This window comes from Rhododendron vialii, chromosome 5a (genome assembly GCF_030253575.1).
Source record: "Rhododendron vialii isolate Sample 1 chromosome 5a, ASM3025357v1".
Taxonomy (NCBI): domain Eukaryota; kingdom Viridiplantae; phylum Streptophyta; class Magnoliopsida; order Ericales; family Ericaceae; genus Rhododendron; species Rhododendron vialii.
In genome coordinates this window covers 39,690,944-39,703,849 of record NC_080561.1, presented here as the reverse complement: position 1 = coordinate 39,703,849, position 12,906 = coordinate 39,690,944, and the positions used below count along the sequence as shown (strand labels likewise).

The following is a 12,906-nucleotide window of genomic DNA, read 5'->3' as shown; positions in this document are numbered from 1 at the left end:
GGGTCCTTGCCCCTTGCCGGGTCTCTCGGTGGTGTCTCTGGTCGATCATCACCACCACCACTACCGCTGCCGCTGCCACCGGCTCCAACCGAGCCCAAACCGGTGATCACCAAACCCTCTACATCACTCCTTGAATCCAATCGTCAAACCCATGGACCCCCCGTACCAACAACAGCTGGCGTACGCCCCTCTTCTCTTGTCGTACGCTTATCAACACCGCCACCCACCTCTGCTGCATGGCCATCGCCGTCGCTATCCCTGCCTGTAGCCTCTGCACTGATACCTGAAACAACCTCCTCCACTGGTTGATCGTCGATTTGTGGCCCCGGAGTCCCGATTTTAACCCTTGTTTGCCTCTCCTCTTCTCCAGCGCCGCCATTGCCGCCACCTTCACTGAACTCAGCCATGGATGCACTGATTTGAGCAAATAATGGTAGAGAAGGAAGGATTGAGAGAGATTGAGAAGTTTAGAGAGTTTGGGAGTATTGGGAGTTCAAAAATCGAAAGAATGGCGGTTTCCCGTCTTCTGCAGAAGTTTATAGACATAGAGAGTGATTGGGTCGGATCTGGGCTGGGTCTGGGCTCGGATCTTTGCAAAATGTGGTACACGCCAGTCTCATAGTGTCGTACGCCAGTAACTTTTGGGCCTAAGGCCCAATTCATGCCATGTGTCGAAATTCATTCTCAAATGGAAGCTCGACTTGTTCTGGAACGTTTTGGGACCCGTGGAAAATGTTTCCCAAATAGAATCCGTCCAATTTCAAATTAACGACGATCCAGCCGTCCAAATTTCAAATCAACGACGATCCATCCGTCCAATTTCAAATCAACGACGATCCATCCGTCCAATTTCAAATCAACGACGATCCATCCATCCGTCCAATTTCAAATCAACGAGGATCCATCCGTCCAATTTCAAATCAACGACGATCCAAATTTCAAATCAACGACGATCCATCCGTCCAATTTCAAATCAACGAGGATCCATCCGTCCAATTTCAAATCAACGACGATCCATCCGTCCAATTTCAAATCAACAACGATCCATCCGTCCAATTTCTGATCAACGACGATCCATTCGTCCAATTTCTAATCAACAACGATCTATCCGTCCAATTTCAAATCAACGACGATCTATCCGTCCAATTATCTTCTTTCCCCAACGGAGTCGATGCTCTTACAGAGGGTTATTCTCCAGGAAGGTCCGTCTTTTACGGAGCCCTGTGCAGCCTTTCCAAAACAATTAAGCGGCAGTCCACCCGTCCATATTATCCCCAGCAGTGGCAATTTTCCTCAAAGATCCGCTCATTCCAAATTCAACCAAGCAGGTTCTTTAAAGTTCATGTATGTCTTGTTCTGGATAGCTTAGAAGAGGGTGCCTAGAAAACTTTTGACGTTACTTGTACCAAGTCAATGGTGCTTCAAGTGCCGTCAAAGGGGGGCTACTGTAGATACCCTATATTGGACTGTCCAGACCAGCTTGCTTACGGTCTTTTTGTTACCCCAATGATGATTAAAGATCGAGAACGTTCCAAGGTCGATGGCAAGTCTTGAGCTTTGAGCTTTGGACATTTCTCATTTAAACCCTTTCGAATTCCATCCTCAAACCCTTTGAGCCAGATGGCCCAAGCTAAACCCTACTTGCTTACGCCAGTGTTCTCTTGGCGTGCGCCAGTCAACTGCCACGTGTCGGTCATCGACCGTTGACTCAGTTATCACTGCGCACGCACGCCCAAGAATGACACACGCCAGTCAAGCCCAGTCAAATCAACTTTATTCAGCCACATGGATGAGACTTTTGTGCCACCCTGACGTGGGCTACAGTCCCCCTGATGATTACACTCGGTAGGGACATTCCCCCTCTCTCCTACACCTTCCATCAAGCCAAGTCCCATGCATTTAATGCATGGGAGGCTCTCTCCTAACCTAACCCAACTGATCAGCCCCTCCTCCTCAGTCTATTCCCTCTATAAATACCCCCCTTGCATTCATTTACAAGGGGTTATCAACATTTAAGAGCCCAAAGCCCTTTTCCTCCTTTTGCTCTCTCTTCTCCTCCATTGAAAGAGAAAGGAAAGGAGTTTTCACTCACACACTCCACTGCTATACACCCCACATTGTCATCATCCAATCTCTACCTCCCCAAACCAAAGCTCAAATCATCCATTCATCCCAACCAAAGGTATACCACCTTTGTGGTTCTTTCTGTTTTCGGCCCCTGAGGGGAACCAGTAAGGTCCAGGCTAGTAATCAATACTAGTCCTGGCCCTAAACTGGTAAAATATAACAATCGTGTATGGTGAGTAATGGCGCATGTCAATATGGCAAGCCGTACGCCAGTAATGGCAGTGCGTGCACTACTAGCGTGGGGATCGTTGATCACCTGTTTCTTGCTTGTGCTTACCTTTCATCACCTTGTTCCATGCTAAGAAAACAGTCTACTGCTTTCTGTATTTAGAACTGTTTAGCTGTAATAGTTAATGCTTTCTCCTTATCTGTTTTAGATGGCCTCTGGGACCCTTCTGGTCGTGTTCCAAAACCCAGATGATGCAAAGCAAGCACTGGAAAAAGAGGCATAACTGGCGTGCGACCACCCTATACTAGCGTACGGCAGTAATGTCTAAATCCAGTGGCTGCCCCTTGCACGGCAGCCATGCCTTGGCCTCTATTTGTTTCCCCACACTGTTTATGGGGTATTCCATTTGTTTTGATGGCTTAAAGCCATTTCATTTGTCTGTAACTGTATATAAGTTGCTCTATAAACTGCGTGATTTGTCCTGGGTGTACACTGGTCCATTTTAGAGCCCAGAGGGTTGAGAGCAAGAACAGTGGCTTTAACCTACTAAAGTATGCCAGGTTGTGATGGCATGTAGTGGCCTGGCCAGTGCATGCTGCCATGTTCTGCGTGTACGCCACCTTCAAGCAACGTACTCCAGTTTGTTTAAATGCTCACAGGTGCTTATTCTCAATATATATTCATTAGCTTAATCAATCATCCATAAAATATTTTGTCACATAACTGGAACTTGTCACAATTTTAATCTCCATTAACTGTTCCCCCGCCCTAATTGGCTGAAAAATGATCAATGAGAGAAAAATGCAAAAGTTTTATAAAATGCCTGAGTAGAGACCGATCTTCGGATTGGGCGAGAGGGGTGTCATAAAACCTTTCCCCTCTCGTAACCTGGCTCCCGAACCTCAAATATCGAAGGTGACGACGGACTGGTCTATGCCTTTTCAAAATCAAACAACGTAGCAAAATGTTTCAAGTTCGGTTCCTTGGGTATTTCACCGCTAAAACCCGAGTGGCGACTCTGAATCGAAGCATTTCGCCGCACTTTTCAAAGAGAGCCGCACCCGATCTTTTAAAGAACAAAAATCGAAAATTTTGGGGCGCGTGCCCATAGGTTGCATGTCAACCGGTTAGGGTTTGTTTTGGACTTCTTGGGTTGGGCCTAGCCCTCTGGGCTAACTGCTCTTTTTTGTGCTTAATTGTTTGATTCGGGTTTTTTAGGCCTTTTAGGGTGTTGAGCTTTATTTGTATTATTTGGGCTTTGCCTTTTGAATATATTTTTCAACCTTTAGTTGGATGTATCTTCCCCCCTTCCCCCTAATAAAATTGTTGCTTTTGCCGTTAAAAAAAAATTGAAAGTGACTGTTATCTTCCTACTCCCTAAGCCAATAATTATGAAACACATGAAAGTATACAAGTAGTTGGACTTTTAAAGTGATCTATTGAAATATAAGGCCATACGCTTCACTACCATTAACCTTTGTCTAAATGTGGCTCAATTGATCTGGTTGTACCTTTTATCTTGCAAGAGGAGGTATGGGGTTTGAATCTATGGGGAGAATATATTCAAACCCCCTTTTGTTGTTAACAATTAATTTTTCGCTAACCCTCCACTAATGTATGTCCTCTTTTAGTCTTTTTTGTTTGGAAAGGTTCAACCACATGGATCACTCTGCAATATTCCAAAGGTGAAGGCATCAAAATTGAAAGCGACCATTATCTTCCTAGGACTTGGGAGTGTTGTAGTGCACCCCTCCACACTACACGTGTAGTGGAGCCAATCAGGCAGTCCATCTCGGCAATGGAGGGCTCGGTTTGGGAGGTGATGTAGTGCGCCTAGCGCACTATGTAGTGTGCCCGATCCGACCATCCATCTCAACACTGACGCTTGGATTTAATCCAAGCTCCTATCAATCCTAGTCATCCATTGTTTGGATGAAAATTCGAGCCATCCATTGCCGATATGGACGGCCAGATTGACCGCACTACACGTGTAGTTCGGGGGTGCTGTAGCTTCCTAGGTCAATTATGAAACATGCAAATGGAGTGTAGTACAGTTGGTGTCTTCCTTATATTCACATACATGTGGGTAGGGTTTTATTTTCGTACGTACTCATCCACTAGGATAGAGTAGATTAGATTTAACGAATGATAAAAAAAATTTACGAAACACATGAAAGTATCCAAGTAGTTGGACTTTTAGAGTGGTATATTGAAATATAAGGGCCATCGTTTCACTACCATTAACCTTTGTTTAGATATGGCTCTTAACCCGTTTGGTTGTACCTCTTGTCTTGTAAGGGGAGGTCTGAGTTTCAAGTCTATAAAGAGACTTCGAACTCTCTTTTGTGGTTGTTAACATATTAATTTTTCGCTAAACCCCCACAGATGTATAATATATTGGGAAAAACAAAAACCCTTCGTCTCAGAATTCAGCAATGCATAACTAAAAAGTGGATCATTCAGTATCGGCCCGTAAAACTTCCACTGGGCCATTGGCCTGCCGTCCTGTATGGGTTGTTAGGCTGGAAAGCCCAAATTGAACTTGAAACGAGTCAGTGAAAAACTCTGGCCCTTAAACTGAGCCCAGATATACAATGTTGTGCAGTCGCTATTCATTTTCTTATGAAAGGGCCGTCAGATGTCTGATCAAAAAAAAAAAACCTTCAAATGATGAATATTTTGTAGGCAATATTTTTCATGAGTGGGTTTTTCTAAAACATCGTGATCTCTTCTTCGAAACTCGTCTTAGGCCCGGCAATGTCAGGCCAGCCGTGCCCAAACATTGGATGAGATAACAAAAAGAATTAAACTCAATCCAATATATACATTTTACACTTCGGGATATATGCTAATCGAAAAAGTTCAATGGGCCTTTATAGGCCGAACAAAATGACAAGAAAAACACGCTACTTTTTATAGTTTTCAATACACTTTCACACGCTACTTTTCGCGTTTTTACACTAAGACCGAACAAAATCCCAGTGGGTTGCTTTTACATTTTCCTTCTAGCTAATACCATAGGAAAGCTGCCAAAAGTAAGAATGGAACTCACAGGATGTATAAGAAAAAGTACCAAACCAGTGAAACCATCACATCTTGAAAGTATAATTAATTACTGTTAGCAATCCTCAATTTGAAACTTTGCTTTTTCCTTTTGTCTAGTTTCTCTTTTGGTTTTCGATTTTGGGATACGTCACTCCTATAACTATTTTAGAGTACAATGATAGGAGCTCCTAGTCTAACATATGAATTGGCAAAAAGTATTGCTTAATTTCATTGATGTGTGTTTAAAACATAATCCTAGTCTGTCTTTATATAGGCTACGTACAAGAGTTGTTGACCAAGAAACCTAAGAAAATTAGAAAAACATGCAAAACAAGGAAACATAAAATTACTAGGATGAATGATAAAGCCTAGTTTGAACAAGGAACACAACAATAAATCTTAGAGCATGGTAACATTATATCTCCTAACATTTTTCTAACAGATAGTGAGGAAGTTGAGTGATTAAGTAATTAGGTTAGGATCGGTGGCCTGAATGCAATGGTGGTCGTATATAGAGACTTCAGTGATACTGTTTTTTCAGCGAGTTTTCAACTTCTCATTCGGTTCGGGACTTGGGGTGAGTTTACTTCTGCTACGATTGGTTTCTCTTGATTATGCAAATATTTGGCACTGTGATGTGCAATGGAAATGATGTACGCGACTGACTGGGGTCCACATCCATGCGAGAAATAATAAGTACAAGTAAACGGAGCTAAATTACAGCACCCAACTCCCTGTAGACGAACTCTCTCACCACCCAAAGAACAACTTACAATAGGATAAAAGGCCATACGCTTCAGTATGCATACAGGCTTACACATGTATAGATGCAGAGATTGATTGATTGCATGCCTCCAGTATTAGCCAAGCTGTGAGTCTTTAATATTGAAGGCCCAACGATAATGACATCCAGCCATATTTTGCATCCCAAGCTTCGAGCATTCACATCCCAGCATATTGAATATGCTTACTTACGTACCCATGTTGACCAAGACCCTCTACAGCTCCACTTCAATCATATGAGCTAACAAAAATTGAACCCACTCAAGTTTATGAAAATCAATTACCGCTCTAAAATGCTAGGGAATTTTGTCCCTTGGGGATTTTGCATTTAGTATTTTTTTGTAGGCTTTCTTTGTAAAGTTTGATAGTAATGGGGTTTTCCTCCCGAGTTTTTGCTTGGTTGGCTATAAATGCATCATTTACCAAAAAAATATCCTGCTTTGTCACTTTTCTAACAAATTTTTGTTGTGCACCCTTGGCCACGCAATCTCGAAGCTCTCTTTTTGCAGGATTTAACAAGTTAGTTTCAGCTGGCCTTGTGAGACCCAATAGAAACTAGAAGGACGACAGTTTGTAAGTTTAATTTGCAATTTCAATTGTGCTAAAAAACATATATAATTTCTCCAACCAAGGTTTTAAGCTCAAGCAATTGCTCCAAAATCTTTCCTAGGTCCACGATCATATGTTCAAGAAAATCCAAATCAATTAATATATCAAGCGGCTGCGACAGATTGGACAAATTTGGAAATTATGTACCCTATAAGACTGGTTGGTTGCATTTCACAAGACTAATTTTCAGATAGATCCATTTTGTTATTTTGATTCATGTCAGCATTTGAGAATTCTTTATTTGACTATTTCCCGTTCCTTTAGACAACGGATCTATAAGAATTCACCTATCCCAGTAACAATTTGCGAGGACGTTAATGGAAAGGAGAAAATAATAGTATCATTAGGCTACAAAGATAGATGTTTCAAGGAGACGGGAAAGCTTATTACTTTATTACAGCAATTTATTCATAAAACTCTTACAATTCAAGTTGAAACATAATACAAACTTCTTGATCATCGGCGTTTATTGAAAGAAACTGAAGACAAATTGAGTAACCGACATGCCAAAAACGATGAAGGCCAAACAGAAACCTATGAATGCCCACGGAGAGGCAAAATACGTACGTTTGAGGTATGCCAAAATCTTCGGCCAGCCATACTCGCTATACTTGAACGCTCTGCTGCAAGTGTCGGCAAAATAAAAGTCTTCTACTACAACATCCTTGCACAGCTTGTTGAACAGATTTGAGATGTCCTCGTCTGCGCCCAAGTAGCAATACATAACCTTGGCATCTTTAAGCACTTGGACGTCTTTCTCAGAGTTGATTAACATGTCCATGAGGAATGCGTAGGATGTGAAGTGGTGCGAAACGCCAGGGACACACTGTTCAAAAGCAATGAGGTTTCTGAGGAATGGCTCTGTGGTGTCGTGTATACGGAGAGCTGGAATCACAAAACTGGCCCTACGGCACCACCAGGATAGGCCTTCGTCTTCATCGAATTTGACGTCGAATTGGTTGTTTCCCGAGAGGGGTTTAAACTGGACTCCTGCGTATTCAAGGTTTGATGCAGACAGAGTGAATTCACTGAATTTTGTTTTCTGTTTTGTTTTCTGGGCAGTCGAGGTGGCAAGAGGAAGGTAATTCTCGTGTAGCAAATGCAGAATATGATAGTAGTGTTTTGCTTTTCCAGCTGGCTGTTCTCCTTCGCCAGAAACGTGAAGGACACAGTCATTAGGTGAAGAACTAGTTGTCGTCGCGCCAGCACTATTTGTGGAATTGCCTTCTCGACTCATCACGTCGCGAAAGTAAAAAAGGACATAATCAGTGAGTGAACACTTATGGGGACAGTTCGGGATCTTTTCCACAGTGAGTTTGAACAATTTCTCAAGCACAAAGAAAGGAATTTGGTTCTCGAGTAGTAGAAAATCGTGTTTGATGATGTTTTCTGTCAAAATGCTATCAAAAATTGGATCTGCCATTTCTTGTTCGCTGCTTTTGCTGGTATGTTCCCCTTCATCAGGCTGCTGAATGCTACTCGAGGCCTAAGACCAAAAAAGTTTTAGTGAGGCCGTAATTAATCTGCCATTTAAATTTTTATATCCAGCTTTACCTGACAAGTTCTTTAGACTTAGATATTATGACTGGTTCATTGAATTCACTACATAATGGTCGGAGAATAAATTTTTTACACCGTCGGTGTAAACATTTATTTCCTCTAAATCAATTGCATTGCGGCACGTTGTAAAACAGTGGTCTCAATCAATAAAACATGGCGACGTGGCGTAATATAATTGATTCGGGAGGAAATAAATGTTTACACCGGCGGTGTAAAAAATTTAATCTCTAATGATAAACATTGATTCTAATAGAGATGTTTTCTAGGAAAAAAAAATAAGTTCTACGAGGGCCTGAGGCATCAAAATACGGCATGAGATCCCCTGTCCGGCCCCCTTCCCGACAGGGGCTAGCTGTCTGACCCCCTCTCGGCTGTTGATTTCGCAAATCAACAGCTGAGATTGGCCAAACACTTTTTGCTCCAAAACGACGTTGTTTTGAGAAAAAAGTGCTCGGCCCTCTCAGCTATTGATTTGCGAGATCAACGGCCGAGAGGGGTGGACAAGCCCCTATCCGGAAGGGGATCGGACAAGGGATCCGGACTCTCAAAATACGAGAAGAATGTATGAAATTTGTATACTACTATTTATTTTTTTATTTTTGACCGAGGACAACATAAAAAGATTTTAACCCTCTCAAGTTTTTGTTTGAATATCGCAATTCGTGGGTTATATTCATGTACTATATGTATAGATAGTTTTTTTACCTTTGAGTTGCCACCATCTCCTCCATCGATAGTTTTTTTTCCGTCAGCTTTCATAAGGCCATAGTATTTGTAGAGAAGCTCAAGAATGAAGCAACCGTCGACTACCATCATTTCCTCGTTCAGCGTAACATCATCTGGGTAGCTTTTCACGGCATCATCTACCAACCTCTTCGTTTCTTTCACACATTCTTTTAGCACCTCGAATTCTTTTTTTTCGGATTCTTTCCGATCCAGTAGTAATGTTCCTTGGGTCAGTCGAAGAAATAGGTTGTTGGCGTAGTACAACTTGATGTGTTGCATAGGTGTTTCTATGTGCTGGTGATAGGGGCCGATAGAGATGAGATGAGGAGTGTAGGCGCTAGAGTTCTGATTACGAAGATTTTCGGGCACCCTGCGCATGCAAGCAGACGAGAACAACGATATGGTTTTCTGGGCCCCTAGAGTGATAGTATTATGGATGCCGGATGCATGACTCTTAAGAGCATTCTCGCTGTCCTCGTCCCCTCGACTCATTTCAGTTGAGTCATCGAGTGAGGGAAGGAATTGGTATGGATTTAGTTTTCTTGTACGCCCGGGTTCCTGCAATACTGCTCTACGCCAAAGTCTGGGGAATCCTTCGGGTCTTGCTGGTGCGTGCTCGCAGGCCTCCAAATCGGGGTCACTAAGGCTCTGAGAAAGCTGATCATCGTCATTCTCCTCCTTCATTCATGTCAGTTGAGGGAAAACTGTTAAATAAAAAAATTTAAAAAAAAACTGTTCATCGCCGTTGCTTTGATCAATGAAATCAAGAAGAAATCGACTTTGTGTTGGGGTACTGTTTTGGGTGAAAATGGCTTGGAGGACCGGCCCCGACTTGGAAGAGCCATGATCTCAATAGTCCGTTTGGGCATTGGACGGTTCGGATTTTAGAAACATTATTCGCGTGAAGAGTTAAACTCTTCGCGTGAATAATGTTCTAAAATCCGGACTGTCCAATACACTTTGGACACATGCAATTGAGCTCCATAAATAATTATTCACAGAAAGCTCCGTAATAATTAAAGATTTTTTGTATATCGGGCGGGGGGGGGGGGGGGGGGGGGGTTGTGTGTTCATCCATTTTCATCGGTGTATTATTATTGTTGGGGGGGGGGGGGGGAGGGGGGGGCGGTCATCCATTTTCATCGGTCTATTATTATTGTTGTTGTTGTTGATGACAGTAATCAAAATGTGAAATCTGATGTTAAATTTCGAGTTAAATGTTGTGGGACCCTTTTTAAAATAAATTTTATATAACATACTATAGTTTAAAATAAATTTTCTGGATATTTTCCTTAACATTTTTGTTGAGTTTTTCGTCATAATTTTTGGAATTAATCAATTTATCTCAATCGGAGAAATCAGAAAAGTATAATAATACGGGCAGATGTTGAAAAAAGTTCATATTAGATGGCATTTTAGACAAAAAAAACACAGTTGTTTCATTTTTATTTTTTGTCTTTAGTGAATTTTCTTTTTGCTTTTTGTTCATAATTTTGTGTTTTTTAGATTCCTTTCGTCGAGACAAGTGATAAATCCAAAAAATATCCCGTGAATTTTACAAAATTTCAAAAAAGATGAATAAAACACACAAAATGATAAATAAAAAAAGGTTTACAAGAATTAAATGACATCTATTTGGTCCTATTTAGTTCTTTTTAGTTTTTTTGTTTAGTAGTTCTTTTTAGTTAGAGCAGCGGGGATATACTGTTATGATTTTTTTATTGTTATCTTAGAGCATCTAGATCAGCATACAAACACCATCACTTATCTCTGAGAGAGCAATCTCACCATCTATTAGTGGAAAGCCTATCCAAAGTCTGAGCAAAGTCTCGTATAGACTGACCTTGTCTTAGTGAATGTTATGAACTATATTTTTGATAAGATAACGACACGATCTAGTGAGAAATTAGTATTTTTTTCATGTGATCTTTATAAATGAATAAATTCCATATCAAGAATCTTAAAAGTGGAAGTTTGGATCATGAAAACGAAATCTTTAGAGACCCCATTCTCCTACATAACAAACTTATGAGAGAGAAAATAAGCATAAGAAATTTGATTTACTAACTAGATAAGAGAACAATAGAGGGGATAGAAGGTGACCTTGGGCGCCACAAATATACCAAAAGCATCAAGGAAGCTTCCACCACGTCCATGGAATCCAGCTATGAGTCGACCTTCTATTGGAATGGACACATAAGAAGCACCCGATTCTGAACCAAAAGGCCCATATTTGTTCCCAATATTTGTTTCAAAACAGAGAGATTTGATTACCACACGTCCATAGTAGTCTTTGTACGTCAGGCTTATGGACGAGAGTTGCTCTACTGCAATGTCGATGCAGAACTAAACAAGTGCAAGTATATATTAGGATTTTGTTTGGGGCGCATAAAAAAATAAAAATAAAAGTCGTATGAAATTATTGTAGTTTGTGGTTAATAACTTAATTACTAGCTAGTTCCCTTGCCTACTCGTCTTGACAATGAAGATCGCAGAATATTTTTAAAAAATGCTATTGACAAAAACGAAAATGCACAAATTTGAACACTAAGGTGTCGGGAACCGTCCGATGTTTATGGGAACCACTTGCATCGGATGGATTCGGTACATCTATCTCTGGACATGCTAAAGAGGGCTACACCTTTGCAAGCGCACCGCCACCAGTACCGCCAATTTTCACTGAGCTTCCTATAACAGCGTCATTGTAGCTTTTGCTTTCGAATAAAATTGAGTCAATAACATCTCCGTAACGAATAGTCATCTGTATTATAGGCCCCTCAACCTTGTAAGTCGAATATACACCACATTTCCCTCCCCATGGCCCTAAAGATATCCATCCTTCTTCACCGCTAATCATGCCCTGCACTTTCACGCAATATTCTATTACAACCTTGTTTTCGTTTTCCAAAAGAGATTAAAAAAAATCTATTACAACCTTCATCGGCACATGTTACATATCTCATATATGCATATGTATGAGAGAGAGAGAGAGAGAGAGAGAGAGAGAGTTGTTCACCGTTGGAAATCTTAGACTCTCTTGGTGCCAATGAAGAGTCTGATCGAAGGGTTGGATTCTGGTGTCTTGTGGAGTATGTAAGTATTTATAGGGGAAGGCTTCCCGGCAGTTCAAAATCGCCCAGAGTTCCTAGTGGACTTTGTTGCTGAAACAAACGACCAAGCCAAGAACACAAACACACACATAAAAACAGAGACAAATAATTTACATGGTTCTCCAAAATCGGATACGTCCATGAGAGGAGGCAACCGGATTTCTATTATAGAGGAGAAGGAGGATTACAAAATCACTCGAACTCACACTCACTCACAGACTAATACAAACAGATACATATGTTGCTCTCAAACTCTCTCTGATTTTCAGATGCTCTCTCATTCTGTTTTTGACAGAGTCTCATAGGAGGAGCTTGGCTCCCTCCCTCCAAAAGGAGGAGCCCTCACACTACTCTACTCTCTCTACACTGCGTTACTCTCTCTGGTCTCTCACTCAAGAGAGATACATGTCTCTCACCCAAGAGTGATAGCAATACAAAAGCCTGGGGTCTCCTTTTACAGCCAGAGGAGAACCAGTTCATTACCCACGATTTGCCACAAAGTCTTTAATGCAATTACTCCATGTCTATCAAAAATCTCGGCTTAGATCCAAAGAGAGATTTTGGGCTGGCTTCCTCCAGATGAGCCAAAACTCATTTACTTCTTTGGCTGGCTGAAGAAGACTGGGAACAGGGAAGTGCAGGCTTTGCACCCAAAGTCTCTTCTGGTGTGCTAGTAACAGAAGGGTGGAGCCATCCCAAGTCAATATATCGACTTTGTTTCGGTTTAATGGGGTTTTGCGTTAGTGGACGGCGGGATTCAACCCCGTAAATTATTAG

At 41.5% G+C, this 12,906-nt stretch overlaps 1 protein-coding gene across 5 annotated transcripts; it reads right to left on the bottom strand.

Moving 5' to 3' along the window:
- Window positions 1–7,092: 7,092 nt before the first annotated feature.
- Window positions 7,093–12,906, bottom strand: LOC131327079 (UPF0481 protein At3g47200-like). Of its 5 annotated transcripts, none has more exons than XM_058360079.1 (5): window positions 12,036–12,906; window positions 11,661–11,879; window positions 11,123–11,365; window positions 8,999–9,697; window positions 7,093–8,219 (listed from the first exon to the last, which is right to left on the bottom strand). In XM_058360079.1, the coding sequence occupies exons 2-5, from the start codon at window positions 11,874–11,876 to the stop codon at window positions 7,200–7,202; spliced, it is 2,178 nt and encodes a 725-aa protein (XP_058216062.1). In that variant the 5' UTR covers window positions 11,877–11,879; window positions 12,036–12,906; the 3' UTR covers window positions 7,093–7,199. The 5 variants fall into 5 exon arrangements, with proteins under 5 accessions (XP_058216062.1, XP_058216058.1, XP_058216060.1 ...); XM_058360075.1 differs by lacking the exon at window positions 12,036–12,906 and adding an exon at window positions 11,955–11,975 and having other exon boundaries at window positions 11,661–11,909; XM_058360077.1 differs by lacking the exon at window positions 12,036–12,906 and adding an exon at window positions 11,955–11,975 and having other exon boundaries at window positions 8,999–9,676; window positions 11,661–11,909.

Bases quoted from the DNA above. Each gene is read 5' to 3' on its own strand.
- LOC131327079 (XM_058360075.1), bottom strand. The intron at 11,366-11,660 runs GTGTAGCCCTCT...GCACTTGTTTAG, and splicing joins GTGGCGGTGCGCTTGCAAAG to TTCTGCATCGACATTGCAGT. The intron at 8,220-8,998 runs GTAAAAAAACTA...TTTTGGTCTTAG, and splicing joins GAGATGGTGGCAACTCAAAG to GCCTCGAGTAGCATTCAGCA.